We start from the raw sequence: 19,249 nt of genomic DNA on the forward strand, positions 1-19,249 counted from the left end.
TCATCTAACATCAATTTAGATATAACTTCTACTTGCAAATGTGCTATTTCAGTAATTGTCTAAAGAATATTCAGTGCAATTATATTTCTTTTGCTATTTTATACAGAAAGATTCTGAAAAATTGAATTTCTATTTTCAGTCACCTACATCATTCTCTTATATCTTTTCTTTTGGAGGAAATAGGTAGAGAAATAGATTGATGATGAATTGACTCAATCTCTGTGTATATACATATATACATATATTTGTACGTACACATATTTTCCTGTACCTCCACAATAAGTCAGCTGGTCTGACTATGTGACATGTAGTTCTTTAGGAAGCACATATTGGCAAAACTCATAAACTTTCCCGCCTGCTCCCTCTCTGCCTCCCCAGCATATATGTTTGCATATTCCCCACTTTACTAGAACACTAGGGCTTAATTGCTGCTAAATGTTCAAAGAAAAATAGAATAAATATTTTGTTTCGGCCAGAAGAGGCTTATGGAATATAAACACAGTTGTAAAGCTCACAAGTTCCCAGATCCCTGTAGATGCTGAGATGATGGTATAACCAAGCCACCTCTGAGTCTCAGGAAATACACCTACCATTATGCATTTAAATCTAAAGTTCCTCCCCTAAATTCATCAACATGTTCTCTTTAGAGTTAAATATTTACATGGTAAGGAAAATAACATTTTCTTCTCTCTCAAATTACTATATGAGACAGTGGGGTGGCACAATAGATAGAGCACCCAAGCTTCAAATTAGGAGCTCCTGGGTTCAAATTTGACCTCAGACACTTTTTAGCTGTTTGACCCTGGGGAAATCACTTAACCCCCAGTAGGATAGCTTTTACCACCTTAGAATCAATATTCTAAGACAGAAGGTAAAGATTTTTTTTTAATTACTATGACAACGTTCCATAAGAAACATGGTAAAAAAAATTGATAACCAAGTCAATTCCTTTTGACTCCTATAGGCATCTGAGGAAACACTCCAATCAAGCTGCGATGAAGAAGATCCACTCCGAGGAATGGAGCCGTACCTCGTCCGGAGACTCTCCTGTCGGAATGTCCAGCTTCCTCCATTAGCCTTCAGACAACTGGAGCAAGCCGACTTGAAAAGTGAATCAGAGAACCTGCAAAGGCCCACCAGTCTTCCATTGAAGATTCTTCCATTGATTGCCATAACATCGGCAGACTCCAGTAGCAGGTAAGAACAAATTCTATTTTGAAAAATTATTTTGATGAATTGTATATTTTTAAAACTTTGGCTCACTAAGTTGGGAAAAATAGTACATATGTTGTAAAGAGAAAGAAGGATGATTTGTACATAGCATGCTCATCCTTTGAGGAAGATCAATTTTGGAAACATTCCTAAGGTCGAAAACACATTAGTAAGTAAATGATAAGCAACTGGGAATAGCTTACTATTGCTGGAAAAAAATATGCTGGGCAAGTGTAATTCAAGAGAAAACTCCAAGCAAATTAGAACTAATAGAGAAATTACTATTTGAGCATATGTATCTAGAAATAGTAGGCACTGTTCATTGATGCAAAATGAATTTGAAATCATGGAGAGATCAATTATGCTGTAATTAGAGTCAAAGGAAAATATGTAATTACATTCTTGCATAGAGTAATGTAGCCTATAGCACTTGGAGGTTCTGTTCACTAGAACACTGTTTTCGTTCTAAGCCCAAGACAATTTTTAAAGCTGTGAAAGAGCAGTGGAAAGACTTCAACTAGTAAATGTAAGCAAGATGGTGCTTCTTATTCAATATCTTCTGAGATAGTTATCCAATGTCTTTTCTACTTCGCAAAGAATTTAAATGTTTTCCATATTTCCTTGCCCTTTTTTCTTCCATTTCACTCACTCACACACACACACATACACACACCTTACTCTCAACCCCCTTCTGCTACCTGAGCCCTTTTCAGGACTGGAAAAGGAAATAAAGCAAAACTACAGTAAATACTCTGTTGCTTTGTAACAACTGTAAAAGCCTAAATGAAGGAGGAAAAACAGGAATCTAGTGGCTTATATGTTGACAGATAATCTAGAGATTGCTGCAAAGTGCACTGATGACAGTTTTAAGGTGTAATCTATGGGCAGGAAGGAAATTTCAGCCATCATTTAGAAACAAAATTTCTAGATTTTTTTAATGTAACCCTTCCAAAGTATCTATAAATATGGACAATAACTCCTTTTCTTTTTTCCAGAAGTTTCTTGTTGGCTTTATTAGTTACAACGTCTCTGGATATTTGTTGGAGATAGGGAGAACTACTCCTTGGATGGTATTAATTCAACTAGAACCTTTTTCAGGGAATAAGATGTTTAATTTTCTTAGACTTCAGCCTATGATACAGTGTTAGTAGTGAGTGAACTGAATAAACTCCTCTAATTTTAAGGGTAATATTGGACAGATTGCCTCAATAAACAAGAGCAAATCATGCTATATAGTAGCTTGCTGCTCGGTTGTCAAGACAGCTGGTTTAGAAAAGCATTTTTGTAGTCTATACAAAGGGAGTTCAAGCCTACTTCCTAGTTCCTTGGATCAATAGTTTCTGTTTTCCCCCAAGATAGCTGGCAGAATGTTCAATGTGAATCTCAGAACTTGTAGTTTGACGGGTAGAAGGTCATCAGCTTTTGTTTCTTTTAAATACCTACCTTCCATAAGCTATCGCTCCCACCACTACCATTTCTATTGGACCTAACTCCTGATCTTGTGAAAAGAAAGAAAAAGGGTGACCATAAAAGTAGAGGCAATAAGCCTATACCAGTGTTGAACATGTGATTAAATAGACATTACCAACCTTACCTTTCTCCTCTTCCCACTTGATTCCAATGAGATGACCTATTACCATCACCATGTGGCCACAAGTGCTTTCTTCACCCACCTAACAAACCCCACTCCTATATGGATTTTATAGGCAGATTCTATGATTCTACCCAAATATGTTCTGCATGAATGATTAGTTGTTCATTTTGGGATAAAAGAGAAGGTGGAATAAACTATTTTAAATATTGGAGATTTAATTTATTGGTAAGGAAGGAACATTGGGAACAGAACATGATTCTAGGACTCCTTGTCTCCAAGCATGCATTGCAGCAAATCTTGCTCACCATAAAAGAAGGCAGTGTATTAAATATTTTTTATGGTTGGCCACTGTGTTTAATTAAAATCCATAGGTGGAAGATGAGCTGGGATAATTATGTAGCTAGTTGTGTTTATTAAAAACAAACAAGTACTCTCTCAGGGGCATGAGGGCTTGGATACAATGTTTTCAGAATCTTCTATATCATGACACCGTAGCTGGTCCAAACCATAAACCAAGAGGAATGTATATTTTAAAATATAAATATAATATGCAAATGCATGAAATATATTCCATGGGAAGAATCAGAAAAATATTGAAAATCACAGGAAATTATTCGCTTGTTTCTGCTATAACTAGCCAATGTCAAGATTAACCACCTAGCGTCTCACACATACACACACACACACACACACACATACACACACACATACACACATACATGCACCACAGAGATAATTACCTTATACCTAAGAAGTTAATAAACATCATGAAATGTCATTGAATAGAGAAAACATGGACAAATGATTACAATGTGGCTCGACAGAAGTAGAAATTGAAAGCAGAGAGGTAAATAAATTGGAGGTTTTATGCAGGAGTGTTCTGAAAGTTGCTTTTTAAAATTTAAAATTTATTCATTTATTTGTTTTTATTCATTTATTTGTTACATTAAATACCCAAGTAATCTCCTTCCTCCCCTCTTCCCCCATTGGAGAAGGTATTTGACAAAAAGAACACACACACACACACACATATTATATAAACTATCTTATTTCTATTTTTCATTTCTTTGTCTGGAGGTAGACATGTATGTCATTCTTTAAGTTGTTTAACAACTAATGTTCTGAGGGGGAAAAGTGTACCCATGACATACAAGTTTTTATTTTAATTTTTTCAAACCCTTACCTTATATCTTATAATCAATTTTTGGTTCTAAGGCAGAATAGTAGTACAGTGTAAACACGCGGTCAAATGACTTGCCCAGAATCCCAAAGATCATGATATGTTATTTTTATGACATACATTATTAACATTTTCTCCATTGCTTTCTCAAGTCTAGACAATCAAAACAATGAATCAAATCAAAGTACCTTATTGGCACTTACCAATTGCAGAGGTATAAATAGATAAACACCAGATATTTAGCCATCAGTTCAGGAACCAATATGAGCTACCTCCAGCACACCTCTTGGAATTGCTCTATATTTTAGTACTTTTCAAGCTTCTTCATAGCCCTTTCTCCACTCAAACAGGCTGAGAACATTTTTTTATGTTTTTATTTTTTTATTTTTTTTAAACCCTTACCTTCCATCTTGGAATTAATACTGTGTATTGGCTCCAAGGCAGAAGAGTGGTAAGGGCTAGGCAATGGGGGTCAAGGGACTTGCCCAGGATCACACAGCTGGGAAGTGTCTGAGGTCAGATTTGAACCTAGGACCTCCCATCTCTAGGACTGGCTCTCAATCCACTGAGCTACCCAGCTGCCCCCAGCCTGAGAACATTTTTGATTCGCTTAGCAGTATCTTTTTTAATTGTTCAGTAGTCTCCTTTGGGGAATCTTTTTTCATCTATGCTCTCATCTCCTTTTCTCACTTATTCTGAGTAGATTTTCTCGAGGTAGATCTCTTAATTTGTGTCATACTCTCTGTAAAACTATAACATGGCCACAAAGAATCATTAGTTTCTGAATGGAATCTTTGGTCATAGAGACTAACAGTTTCCTTATAAGAATACCGTGAGAAAATATTTGTCAGACAGAGGTCAAGACAACTTTTATTTATTACTGCTTTGGTGATTTTGTCACAGGTTTATTTCAAAGAAGGAATATGTGAACTTGATTAAATTTATACTCTTAAATCATTCCTTTGTGTGTCTCCAAACTGTCAAGTTGCTTGTTTACTGATTTCATGGACTCAGCGGGCATTTGGGGAATTTCTAAATGAAAATAAAATAAAGTCAATAAACTTGGTACTCTGTGGTCAACTAGATTTCATCTTTCCCTCATAGAAGAGGAAATTTCAAATTTTGTAGCCAAAGTCTTGATGGATTTTTTTGAAATACCTTCATTGAAACATGAGTGATTACTAGTTAGGAATGTTATTAAATTTGTTTAAAGAAGGTTGGGAGAAGAAATGTAATTTGCCATGACAGATATATTCATATAACACCTAAATAATTTCTTAGAAGATCTCCATTTACTTTTCATTTCTTGTAGACATTGATTGCTTTTGCAATATTATTTTTTGTGTGTATATGTGTATCTGTGAGAGGGTGGAAGAGAACAGGGTAGGGAAGCAAAAGGACAAAGAAATAGAGAAAAGGTGAATAACAAGAAGGCTAAGGGAAAGAAGAATGGGATGAGAGAGAAGAGGAAAGTTAAGACAACCAGGATAAAGAAGGATGAGAAAAAGACAGCTTCCAGAATTTAGCAAACAATCACTATTCTTAATAACATGGTAATTTAGGGGAGAATTGTTCCTCTGAAACCTCTATCCCTTCTAATGTCTTTATTTGCATATTGACTGAACTGATGGATATTTTTCTCCCTGTATGATTTAAACCAGAGCATTCCAGAAAAGAGGATAAGCAAGAACATAGAAGAGAAATAATGGGATATAAGGAGGGATGAAGGCAATTCTTAAGAGTTTATAAAGTCATAGGAGTTAGAATTGGAATAGGCCTTAGACCTCATGTACTGTAACCCCCTCATTTTAAATACATCTTTGATTAAAGTCTTATTTTTTATCTTTATATCATAATCATTCCTGAAATTTCCCCACTCCCTTACCATTGAGCCATCATTTCTAACAAAATGAAACAAGTAACAGTGGCACACATATAAAAATGAATAAAGCAGCCCCAGATTTAAATCTGTCTCCTCTTTGTCCAGTGTCTTACTTCCTGTCCAAGATTTTCTTCTTCTTCTTCTTCTTATACTTTGTTATTGTTGTACATTTTAATCATTGTACTTTTCAGGCATTTTGCATTTGATTCTTTACCAATTCATACAAATCTTTCAGTTTTTCTGACGTCCTCCTTTTTGTTATTTCTTATTGCAGAATAATATTACATTATATTCATCTACCTTAGATTTTTAATGGCCATTCCTTAATCCATGAACACTGACTTTGTTTTGATTAATTTTTATAGTTCCCACCATAATGAGTACTTCTTGTGATACATTGGTGTATATATTAATCTTTGTTCCTATCTTTTATTTCTTTGGGGAGATCTATAACCTAACTTTATTTGGAGAAAAAAAGGTTTTGGTGCCATATTTTGTTATTACGTCACAGTCCTTTCTAGATATGCTTCCACCACCACTAAGTGAGGTCTTCTTTTCAGTAAAAAAAATAAGCAAAAATAACCACCATAGTCATCTGACATTGCATAAAATAGTTTGCACCTGTTCTTCCCCATCTCTCTACCACAAGGTGATACTTCCATCTTACAATCAATTCTAAGTTCCAAGGCAGAAGAGTAGTAAAGCCTAGGTACCTGGGGTGAAATGACTTGCCCAGAATCACATAACTAGGAAGTGTCTAAGACCATATTTGAACCTAGAGCCTTATATTTCTAAGTCTGATCTATCCACAAAGTCCCCAAGCTGCCCTTTCCATTTCTTCTTTACTTCACCATTTATCAACTCATGCAAGTCTTCCCATGCTTTTCCAAGTTCCTTCATATTCATTATTTCTTTCTGTACTGTAACATTTCATCATATTTACACTCCACTCTTAGTCGTTCTCCAAATGAAGTATACCTGTGTTGTTTTTAGTTCATTTTCCTACCACAAAAAGAAAAGTGCTAATATGAATTTGTCACACTACTGAGATGTATGATAAGCCAAAAACCATTTAATGATTTTTAAAAATATAATTCCAATTGTTTTCCAGGATATTTGGACAAACTTACAACTTCACCAACAGTATATGGGTACACCTGTATTCCTGTAGTATATATAATCTATATTTCATCTTCTATTATATTTACCAATTTTCTAATGACTTCATTTTGCAGGTGAGGAAGCTGAGACAGAGAGTGGTAAAGTGAGTTCCTCCATACAACATGGATAATAAGTAGCAAAGTACAGAATTAAACTTGATTCTCTACTTCCAGATCACTGAGCTTAGATATAGTGTTCTTTATGCATTTCCACTCATTCCATGAGATTCTAAACTAAATCAGTGCTCCCAAAGAATTACTTTACTGTGATTCATCCTCAATCAGAAATCAACAACATTTACCACTAGTTATTACTATAATAGTGTTAGAACGTTGGTATCTATGCAGGGTGTTTTTCTATTCTCTGAAAATTTTCATCTGTTTTCTTGAGGATGGGAATATAGGTCCGTTTGACTTGCTTCTTCCCACCTGGTTCATACCATGCTTTATCCAGTTGCTTAGGATCAGACTTTTAGGTGAGCTGTCATGTTGAACCAAAGTAGATTCTGGGTATAGGTTTAATCATCCTAGTCCCTTACTGCACTATTTTGCCCTAAATGTATAGAACTCCACCTGGGAGTTATTCATATCTTTAGAGTATTCTACATGCACCAGAGTAGTATAGAATTTGGAATGCATGTCAGGACCTGGATGGCTGCTAGCAGGAGAAAAAGAATTTGACTAGTCTCCCAATGGCACTTCAGTATTGTATCAGCTTGAATTAAATAAGCATCAAGAGATAACCTAACCTGCTCCCTGTTCCCCTGAGGACACGCCACATCTCGTCCATTATATACACATGCATATTTGAGTGGAGAATATTACAAACACTTTTTCATCTTGAGTATCCTATTACCTGTCTAGCATGGTACATTTTGTGCATTACCATTGCTGTGTCCCATAAAAAGGAAATGAAAAGAATTCAAAGGAAGAAATGGTCACTCTTGGGGATAAAATAAAATACCAAAGACAGGAGGATTGATTAATTGAATGAGATGAGGCTGTCTCTTACAAGCATCTTCCAGAAACATATATTTGAATTTAAGAACATTCCCTAAAGACTTGTCCCCAAATGCTAGTGAAGATGTAAGATTGCCTGATTTATTTTTTTTCTAGTGCCCCTGAGAAGATAAGGTACATTTTTAAAGTAACTATGCATTTCTTTTCAGGATAATGGAATCAAAATCCAAATAAGGAATTAGGAAATAGTATCTAAAACAAAGTCTATGATACATACAAAGAAGCCAGGTTACCATAGAGCATTTTTGCTCTCATGATTAGACTCTTTAGTTTTAGAAAAGATACAGAAATATGTTTCAAATACTTAGTGTATTAACAAAATTTAGTTCAGAATAAATACTTTCATGCATTCATGATTTAGGTGATAAACAATCCAAACAAGGCATTACATAGGAGATGTGGTATGAGGGAGGCCATCAGATTAATAATTGATCAGAAGAGATGGACTAATCATATAGTGACAGCAAGGGATGAGTGACAGACAGTTTGTGTGGTCCTTTGGTATCGTCATAAAATCAGAACTCGGGAAATACTTGCACTATGCTATACAATCTACAGTAACCTTGAAGTGGGGAGATGTGGATAGAAGTAACATAGGGTGAGAAGATGTGAATGGCTTATGATGTACATATTTGGAGGAAATATTCTACATTGATAAGATCATAGATCTTGTCTAGTGTTGCAGTACTAGATCCTACTTCCCATAATCAAGATTTCATTTACTACATACTCCTTTACCCTGTTGGTTTTCTGTTTTATTTTCCCGTAATTCCTCTAAAATGGGTATATTAAGCACACCAGAAGTCTTAATGTTGACCTTTTAGAATCTTCAGGTACCAGTATAGTACTCAAGTTGAGCATTTATAATGTCTTATTCTCACTAAATGTTTGATTGACCCACTTCCTGTAGCATGCTCTTGCTCTCTCTGTCTGTCTGTCTGTATCTCTCTCACACACATACACAAACACATAGTAATGCCTTTTTTCTGCCTTTCCCATAAAAGTTATTACTAATGTGTTACAGCCTAATGATAAATAATAGATTTGTTTTCATTCTCCTAGAGTTAATGGTAACTGATTCTCCTGATATCTTGGTATTCCATGATATAGTCCCATAATGCACATTGGTAGGAAAATGTTGGGATTAAAAAGAGAATGTTTTGGCAGTGGATAATTTGGGATCATGCAAAGCTCTATATAATTTCCAAAACACAATCTCATCTGTTGTCCTATACAAGAACAAGCCCAGTTCAGTATTCATATAAAGAGCTTATGAGAAACAGACACATTTTCTTATACATGGAATGTTATTTAAGATATTGGCAATTCTCTCTAACAAGCTTATAGCACCCTTTTTGACAGCTCATTTGCTGTCAATACTCACTATCATTTGAAATTCAGGGAGAGATAGTGGAATCCATATGAAGGAGAGTCTTTTCTCTGTGAAAATAGGAAGGGAAAGCACTTTGATAGGTTATAGATAGACATCAAGATGAGGTATCTTATGAATGAGTGATTTAGGGGAATAAAGAGGGAATTGCTGACATAGAACATTTGAAGGCTGAATCTTATAACCTTGTGAAGTATGTGATAGAATTTTTCCATATTTAAGGAGATGTATTGTCCCCTTACAAATGAGGAAAGTGAGTCTAGGAGAATTGAATCATTTGCCTAGACAGTGTCTAAAGCAGAATGTAAATTAATCTTCTGGAGTCTAAGGCCAACCAGTAGTCTTTCCATTTTGCCATATAGCTGGAAAGAATATGACTAAGACCCAACTTCCTGTATCCTGTAATTGAGTCTGGAAATGTAGATTCCAGTGCGAGGAATATAGTGCCTATCAACAGACTAGTTTATGATGAGAGCTAAATTAGAACTTCTCTGAAAATAGGGCTATGCTTTATCTAAACATTGTGTCTAATTCATTGCGTGGTATTGTAGTCTCGTTGTGTTAGTACATAATACTGTTTGGTTCATTGGATTGACTTAAGGCAAGGAAGAAAGTTAAGAGGAAATATAAGCAATGTAGGCTCATGTAGTTGGTACTGAAATCCAGGGTGAAACTATAAGGAACTTTATAACTTGCAAAATGGTTAACTTTTCTGTTACTGTATTTTCCAATGCTCACTGCAAACCCCATCACTCCATTGCATGTACTCCTACAATTCTTTATAGTAAACCATTTCTTTTAAAACACCTAAATTATACTATCACTGTGGAATAAAAGAATAGGTGGGAGGATGAAGGAAATCCCTGTCATCGTCTCTATTGCAAAAGTTCCATGATTTAGTACAGAAAGCAGAGTGAGATGACAGCAGATAGAGACCAAAAAAAAAAGAAGAAGAAGAAGAAGAATCTAAGATTCGGACTAACAGAGGAGTGAGATTAAAGCAATATAGGGGTCAATGTTAATACCACACATACAAACACTAACTGAAAGCAGAGGAAAGACATGTAAAAAAATCAATATTATTCATTATACAATAGTAGATTATGTAGAAAGATGATAACTGAAGTGAACTGTGTATCTCTATATTTTAAATTTTAAGTCTGGTTCTCTTGCTAATTTATCCATTTTAAAATATTTAAACAGCAAAACTCTTACAAAAATTCTGTAGGTGTTTGTTTTTTTATGTACTGAAAAATATATTGTTTTATTCTCCTGCAAATTGGTTAAAATAGAAAACTGATTTTTGAACTACCTTCATATTGTGGATTCAGTGAACTGTAGGGTCAGTTTTATGTATTTAATTAAAAAATACAAAATTTGGGGTCTCATCTCTTGATTTCAACTTATTTCATCCTCATTCTATATACTACTTTTTATAATTAATTGTCTGTTTTAGATAACTATCTGTCAAGCACATTAATTCTTTTAGAAATAAAAATGGTTACCTTTCTTTTATTAATATTTTAGCATGAAATCACTGAAATTTAAGATTTTAACTTTCGCATATTAATGGGATACTGAGTTTTGTTATTTGTGAGTCTTCTAAATTATTTTCTTTTTTTAAAAAACTCTTACCCAATATAACTATGGGTCAAAAGACAGACCTGGATAAACTTTGGTATAGACCACTCTACTTCAATGAAAAGCAATGAAAAGGAAAATGTCAAAACAATACTTTGAAAGGTGGAATGAGGAGTTACTTATAGTCAGTACTCTTATGATTCCTTACAAAGGCTAAAAGGATAGATATAGATAGATAGATGGAAACATAGATGCATAGATACATAGATACATGTATATATTCTTAAAAATAGATATGAGTTCATGATAAGCCTTAAGAGTTTTTTAAATTTTGTACCATAAATAAAAGCTAATCACATGAAGCTTAGCAGCCCCAGATCAGACATTTACAAAGAAATATTTGATTCCAATTTCCTACCATGATTTCCCTTAAAATAGTTGTTTTTTATTTAACAAGCACTTTTTCTCCTTTCCCTACTACTTCTACCATAGGAAAAAATAAAATAAAACTCTTTTATAAAATACATAATCATTTAAAAAAAAATAAAATAAAATAAAATACATAATCAACCAAAAAGATTCCCATATTGGCCATATTAAAAAAATATAAGTTTCATATGACATATTGAATCTATCACCAGTATCAGGAAATGGGTTGCACAAGAGGTACTCTGTATTTATGATTGCTCATTATGTTAATCAAATTTCTTAAGTCTACTAAACTAAAATACTATGTAGATCGGTAAGTGCCTATGACAGAGATAATAAAGAACTCATGGTTTCATCAGGAATAAATAATGATATATTAATACTATTTTCTTTTGGGACAGAATTACTAAGAGAAATGGTATAGACATATTTTTTTCCAAATTTCAGCAAACTGATAGTTTTTTTTCCCTTTTCTCATAGAAGAAACATGATATGAGCTAGATAATACAATTAAGTAGATTGAAATTGGTGAAATTTCCAGATCCAAACCATAAATGCTTGAATTTCAAGTTAGAAGCAAATCTCCTGGGAGATACCCCAATAAACTGTGCTTGTCTCAAAGCTGTTTGACATTTGCATAAAATAATTGGATAAACGGGTAGGTGGTACCTTTGTTAGATTTGCAGACAACACATGGATAGGAAGGATAGCTAATAAGGATCTCAGGCTATATGCCTTAAGTTAAACCTCTCAAGCGTTATTCACTTGGGGGCAGCTAGGTGGTTCAGTATATAGAGAATCAGGCCTAGAAATGGGAAATCCTGGGTTCAAACTTCCTTGCTATGTGACCTTGGATAAGTACCTTAACCACATTTGCCCAGTCCTTACCTCTTCTGACTTTGAATTGATATTTAGTATCAACTTTTTTAGACAGAAGGTAAGGGTTTTTATTTTATTTTTATTTTTTTTAAATTTTATTCAATTAATTAATTTAGAATATTTTTCCATGGTTACAAGATTCATGTTCTTTCCATCCCCTCCCCCTATCCCATTCCCATAAGCTCACATGCAATTCCACTGGGTTTTACATATGTCATTGATCAAGCTTTATTTCCGTATTATTGATATTTGTACTAGGGCAATCATTTAGAATCTACATCCCCAGTCATATCCCCATTGACCTATGTCATCAAGCAGTTTTTTTTTCTTCTGTGTTTCTGTTCCCACCATTCTTCGTTTGGATATGGATAATGTTCTTTCTCATAAATCCCTCTGAATTGTCCTGGATCACTGCCTCGCTGCTAGTAGAGAAGTCCATTACATTTGATTGTGCCACAATGTATCAGTCTCTGTTTACAATGTTCTCCTGGTTCTGCTCCTTTCACTCTGCATTACTTCCTGGAAGTCGTTCCAGTTCACATAGAATTCCTCCAGTTCATTATTCCTTTGAACACAATAGTCTTCCATTACCAACAGATAAAACAATTTGTTCAGCCATTCCCCAATCCATGGACATCCCCTCCTTTTCCAATTTTTTTTTGCCACCACAAAGAGCGCAGCTATGAATATTTTAGTACAAATCTTTTTCCCTATTTTCTCCTTGGGGTACAAACCCTGAGTGCTATGGCTGGATCAAAGGGTAGACATTCTTTTATCGCCCTTTGGGCATAGTTCCAAATTGCCCTCCAGAATGATTGATCAATGCACAACTCCACCATCAATGTATTAATGTCCCAATTTTGCCACATCCCCTACAGCATTTATTACTTTCCTTTGCTATCATGTTAGCCAGTCTTCTAGGTGGAAAATAAGGGTTTTTTTTTAAGTTAATCACTTAAAGCCTCCAAAAGAATAACTAATGTGTTTCTTCAGTGTAGAACACTTTTTGAGTTCATTAGAAAACTGTCTCTTCCTATTGGAAAGACTATTTTTTTTATTTTGTTTCGTTCTTCATTTATTCTTTGTGGTCATGTTTATTATCATATGGTGTTTTGGGAGAAATTCCATTCTTGTACCTTAAGAGCCCTCGCCATACCATCAACTTAAACTATAATCCCATTTATTTCTTCCTATTTATATCCCAATTCCTTTAAAAATGTGTCTAACCCGATGACCTCCATTTTCTCCCCCTCTTTTACTTCTCAACCCTTTGCAATTTGGTTTCAAACAACAGCACTCATCTAAAACTGCTCCTTTCAAGTTACGAATAACCTCTTTTTCTTTTGCATTTTTAAATTCTGAATTTAACAAATGTCAACTAAAAGAAATCTTTCCATATACATAGAAGACTAAAAAGAGATGTTTGCACATGAATTTGCAAATCTTTATTATATTCAACTTACTTTTCTTTTTGAGTATATAATAAATTCATTATGTTACTTTCAAAGTGGTCTTGCTTGTTTGTGACTCCTTCTGGCCTTCCTTCTGTTCTCTTCTATCCATATTTCAATGTCACTTTTCTGTCAGAAGATAGAAAGCACACATCATCACTAGTCCCCTGGAATATTAGTTCTTATGATTTCTCAATATCTTTTGCTATATAATCAGACTTATCCTGTGCCCTTACTGTTGATATATACCTAAAACTATATCCTGGGCCTTCTTCTATTTTTATACCTTAACCAATTATAATAAGTACCATGGAATCAATTATTCTCCCTACATACATGACTCACAAATGTAGGTATATGTATATATCTACATCCACAGATAATTTATTTGTATACAGCCCTAGTATCCAGTCATATATCACCAATTGTTTACTAGAATTTCCTACTCCAGATTCCATAAACATGTCAAACTCAACAAATCCAAAAGGAAATATTATTTTTCCTGAAAAACTTTCCTCTTTTCTTAACTTATATATTTCTATCAAGTCATCATATTTCTTTTTTTTTTTTAATTTTAAAACCCTTAACTTCCATCTTAAAATCAATACTGCGTAGTAGTTCTGAGGCAAAAGAATGTTAAGGGCTAGGCAATGTGGGTTAAATGACTTACCCAGAGTCACACAGGAAGTGTTTGAGGTCAAATTTGAAATCAGAACTTCCTATCTCTAAGCCTAGTTCTCAATCCACTCAACCACCTGGATGCCCCCCAAGCCATCATATTTCTAATCATGTAGATTTGCAACCTTGAAATCATCCTAGACTCAATCCTGCATATTAAATCAGTTGCTAAATCTTCTTGATTCTACTTCTGCAATATCTCTAACAATCCTCCTTAACTCTATGCTCACACAACTACCACCTTAATTCGGACCTTGGGATCTTTTCCTGAAGTGTTATAATTGTCTACTAATTAGTCTCCTTTCATCATCTTCCCCTCTATCCAAGCCAATTTCTACACAATGTCTAAACTATATCCCTAAAGCACATCTCTACGTATGCCATTCCCCTTATCAAAGAACTGTAGTAATTCCCAGTTACCTCTAGAATCAAAAGCAAGCTCCTCTTTTGATAGTTAAGGTCTTTCATAATCTGGCTACATCCCACTTTTTCATATTCATAGTTGATAATTATGAATTATTCTCCTTTGTTCACTCTTCAGTACAGCCAGACTGGTCTTTCTGCTCTTCCTCCCACACCATATATCCCCATCTCTTGTCTCTAAATCTGTCTAGATATTGCACTTTGATGTCTGGAATGTATTCTCTTCTCAAATATGCTTTGAGATTCCTGAGTTTTCCTCAAAGTTCTGGTACCATCAATGGGCCATCACTCTGATTTTCACTCCCCAGCCCTCTATGAAATTATGCTGCTCACCAAATAGAAGTTTACATGAAGAACCACTCTCACATATCTATAAATCATAGGATCACATGTTTAGGGCAGGATAATTTCATAGAGGGCTGGGGAGTGAAAATCAGAGTGATGACCCATTGCTGGTACCAGAGAATAGAAAACACATAGTGTTTTGTGGAAGCATCCTCAAGATAAAGACCAGAGAGTAGGTGAGACTTTTGGTGTAGCAGTCATTTGGAGATCTGATAATGAAATGAACAGGAAAGGAGAGATGGAGTCACATATCAGAAAAGTCTTTTGAATCTAAGGCGAGGCAAAAAATAAAGGAAAGAAAAAGAAAATTAAAGCAGTATTTCTAGATATCTATGATGAAAGTAAAGCAATGCAAAATGTCTTGATGAGGATGGCATCTTAAATGCAACAATCTCTTGTTAATTCAAGTATAGTATTTTACTATTATTATACAAACTTGGAATCTTTAAAGGATCCTATAATTAGAGTAGCCAGAACTATAATTAATTAAATACATGATATTACAGATGATTATAATCTTTTTACTCTTCTTTGAAAAACTTCTACTTGAGTTCACCCAGAAGAAAAAGGATTCATCTGCCAGCATCTAAGTGTGCTGATAATGACCTTGCAGCTCATTAATGGGGACAACTGATTGCGTGCATCTTCCATTAACCTTTGGCCAAATGTATTGAGATCACATTTTTCATACTATTCCATCTTATAGACCTTTTGAAGACATTAGTGAGGAATAAGATCCAAAATTTGCTGTGATTATTTATTTTCTGGAGGACTAGATTTCATAAGTGACCTATTTCCTTGATTTGTGTTATTTGTTTTGTTGTTGAGGGAAGGTATGAAATGGGGAGAAAAGGAAAGTTAAAGAGAATTTTTCAAAAGGTTGTTTGATACCCTCTTAATGTTTTACACACAGGAAGAAAATCTAAATCTATGGGGTCGATTTAAAATTGATTAAGAAAAAATAACTTATGAGCCAAGTTAGTATCTTAAAAGATGAAGAGAGATTTTTTAATGAAAATTGTATTTCAAGGTGGCAAAAGCAATATTAGAGAAGCAGATCAAAATATTAACCTTAGTCACATAGATTTATATATGAATAGTTTAAAAATATGATAAAACAAAAATACATAGTAGCAGATGGGATAGGATGAGATAGGATAATAAAATTCTACAATCTTTTGCTTTTAAGACAATACACCTACGAACCAAAGATAAAATAAAATAAAGGACTGGAACAATATGTATGTCAGTTGAATCTTTAAAAAGAGGTTGTGATCATGTTTTTAGACAAAGTAAAAACAAAGATTTATCACACAGAGATAAACAAGGCATTTCATGATGCCAAGAATACCTTAACATATCAATTTATAAAAGAAAAATTTAACTTAATTACAAAAAAGGTATAAATGGTAACCCAGTTATAGGAAACTTTAATATCCCTCTCTCAGTTTTTGACAATGTAAGGAAAAGGCAAACAAAGGGAAAATATAGAACATTGTTTAAGAAACCAAATATATATATACACATATTGCTAATCACCAAATAGAACTTTTACAAAAACAAAGATATTGCAAATAAATATAAAAAAATAGATAGTAAACATATCCTTTACCAGGTCACGACACAATAAGACTGTAATAAATTCAATGAGTGCAAACAAATGAATGAGATAAAGTCTTGGAAAAGATACAACTAATCTACTATAAAGAACTTATAAATTATAAGCATAGATGGACCTTTTTGTTGTATACATGGACTTTATTCTTATCAATGATCTCCTTAAATTATATGTTGACTCTCTGGGTCAATGGACAAAATTCGTCTGAAGAACAAAAGCTCAAGAATATCAATGGGATTAATACTCTATAACAGAAATGAATAATATTGAAATATGTTTTGTGTGATAATTCATGTGTAACAGACTGAATTGCTTATCAGCTCTGGGAGGGGGGATGTATAAAGGGAGGGAGACAATTTGGATTATATGGAAAACTTATGTGGAAATTTATTAAAAAATTTTAAATGGCTCCAAGTTTACTATAACAAATTTTAGTGAGATAAAAGTAAATGATCATTATTCTTCATTTTCAAAAAGATCAAATTTAAAAGGAATGAATATAAATTCCTAAATCAGGGTTCAAAAAAGTCAGCTATATAAATTTAGGACGGAAAAATCACAGCTAAGCAGAAGATCTAAAAGATCTAGAGGATTTCCATATTTAGGAGTCAGGTTGTCATAGGAAGGAACACTCCAGTCCAAGTCAACTTAGAGGGACAGAAAGTGATCATCTTTCTGGGATAGGAGAGGAGAGCTCAATTCAGCATACTGGGATGGAACTCCAGTGTAATTCAGCCTAAGTAGTCAGGGGATGGCTGAGCTGATGTTAGATACCAGAATAGATCACAGTATAAGCTCAGGACAACATCCCAGGAGCTTCAACATATAGGCAAGGTCATGAGGAAAAGCCACTCCAAATGAGCAGAAGATAAAGAAAAAGCCTTACCATAGAATACTATTTCTGCAACAGAAAAAATCAAAATGAAGGATCAGAAGAAGGCAGCAATATACAAATGAAAATGTTTTAAGCTTCAAGGGAAAATGTGAAAGAATTTCAGGCCCAAAATTAACTCCTAGAAGAACTTCAAAAGAAGATCACAAAACAAATAATAAGAGAGAATGAAGAAAAATTGTGAGAGGAAAAGAGAGACTTAAAAAAGAAATGACAAAACCTCCAGCAAGAACATGGTTCCCTAAAAATTAGAATTGGACAAATGGAAATACCACATCAGAAAACAATAAAACAAATTCAAAAGAATAAAAAATTAGAAGGAAAAAGTTCTAGGGCTTTGGTCAACAGCAAATTCTATATTAATCAGTAATGTTACATAGCAACCAAAACTGCAATTTGACACTGCTTTAAAAAAGATATAGTACCCAGATTGAAAAAGGTGGCTATCCTGATGTACTCTAACCAATATATATTATTCTTACTCCCAAAAGGAAGCAGGAAAAATAAAAAGTAGATGTTGGAAAAAGACAAGTTTGTACTTGATAAAAGAAAAAACTTTTTTTTTTCAAATTAGATCCACTCAGAAGCAAAATGGGCTACCCAATTACTGACTTATATGAATGTTTCTCAGAAATATTGTAGAGGAGATATCTGTAGAGCAGAGGTACTTAACCTGAAGAGATTTCTGTGGGGTTGCCGGCTTGTTTTGTGAAAAAAAATGCATCTTTATTTTCATTAACCTCTAAATGAAAGCTAGCATTTCCTTCAGTTCTGAGAAGAGATCCTTGGACATTACCAGATAACCCAATTGGTCCATCTCACAAAAGATATTAGAACTCCTTTAGTAGCAGGAAATCAACAGACTTTAAGGTACCTTTCCCCCATCCTCCCAAAAAATTCTGAGAACCCTATGAATTTTTCTGAGGCTAAAGAAAGGAAATATATCAAATACATTTTAGAAACTTTTCTGCTACTTCTTATTGCTTTATTCTCCATAAATGATAGACCTAGCTCATGACCTCAGTCTTGTCTCTTCTGTCCCCTTCATTGAATTCCTCCTATGGCTCCCCAGAATTCTTATTAAGCCTAGAATGCATCTATGACCATTTGTTTCTTAATTGTGATTTTATGACCTACTTGTTGTCAGGAGAGAGTCGGTGACAGGCAATAATTTGTGCCCAGGTGGCTATTCTTATTTAATCCCCAAATCTACTTTTCCAAGGAGTCCATAACTGAGGGTTTTGTGAGAAATATTTGAGATCAAGGAAAGCTCTTAATCTAAAATAATTTTTTTTCAATTTAGTCTGTTTCTCCTCATCAAGGGTCCTTAGTGACATCTTGAAAACAAGTTAGCAAATAAGCACTTGATGCAGTGTGATTTATGTGAAGAAAAGAGGAAGAGATTGGGAATCAGGTAACCCAAGTGTTGGAATGTTGGCTTTGCCACTAACTACGTAATACAACCTTAGTCAATTCACTCAATCTGTCTGCACCTGTTGTTTTTGTCTTCTTCAA

At 34.2% G+C, this 19,249-nt stretch overlaps 1 protein-coding gene and 1 long non-coding RNA gene across 2 annotated transcripts in view; one reads left to right on the forward strand and one right to left on the reverse strand.

The window, feature by feature from the left end:
- The window catches only part of LOC130453573 (cAMP-specific 3',5'-cyclic phosphodiesterase 4D-like), a 352,871-nt gene extending 350,985 nt beyond the window's left edge, over positions 1-1,886 (forward strand). Inside the window, exon 3 of the mRNA XM_056820816.1 lies at positions 965-1,886. Coding sequence (XP_056676794.1) covers positions 965-1,201 — 237 coding nt within the window. The 3' untranslated portion in view covers positions 1,202-1,886. The remainder of the gene's footprint in view (positions 1-964) is intronic.
- Positions 1,887-12,530: 10,644 nt separating this feature from the next.
- Positions 12,531-19,249, reverse strand: part of LOC103099286 (uncharacterized) — an 85,335-nt gene continuing 78,616 nt past the window's right edge. The window contains exons 3-4 of the long non-coding RNA XR_463776.3: positions 13,791-13,907; positions 12,531-12,892 (exon numbers count right to left, since the gene is read on the reverse strand). This is a non-coding gene — a long non-coding RNA (uncharacterized LOC103099286). The remainder of the gene's footprint in view (positions 12,893-13,790; positions 13,908-19,249) is intronic.

Source organism: Monodelphis domestica, chromosome 3, assembly GCF_027887165.1.
Source record: "Monodelphis domestica isolate mMonDom1 chromosome 3, mMonDom1.pri, whole genome shotgun sequence".
NCBI classification, from domain to species: Eukaryota; Metazoa; Chordata; class Mammalia; order Didelphimorphia; family Didelphidae; genus Monodelphis; species Monodelphis domestica.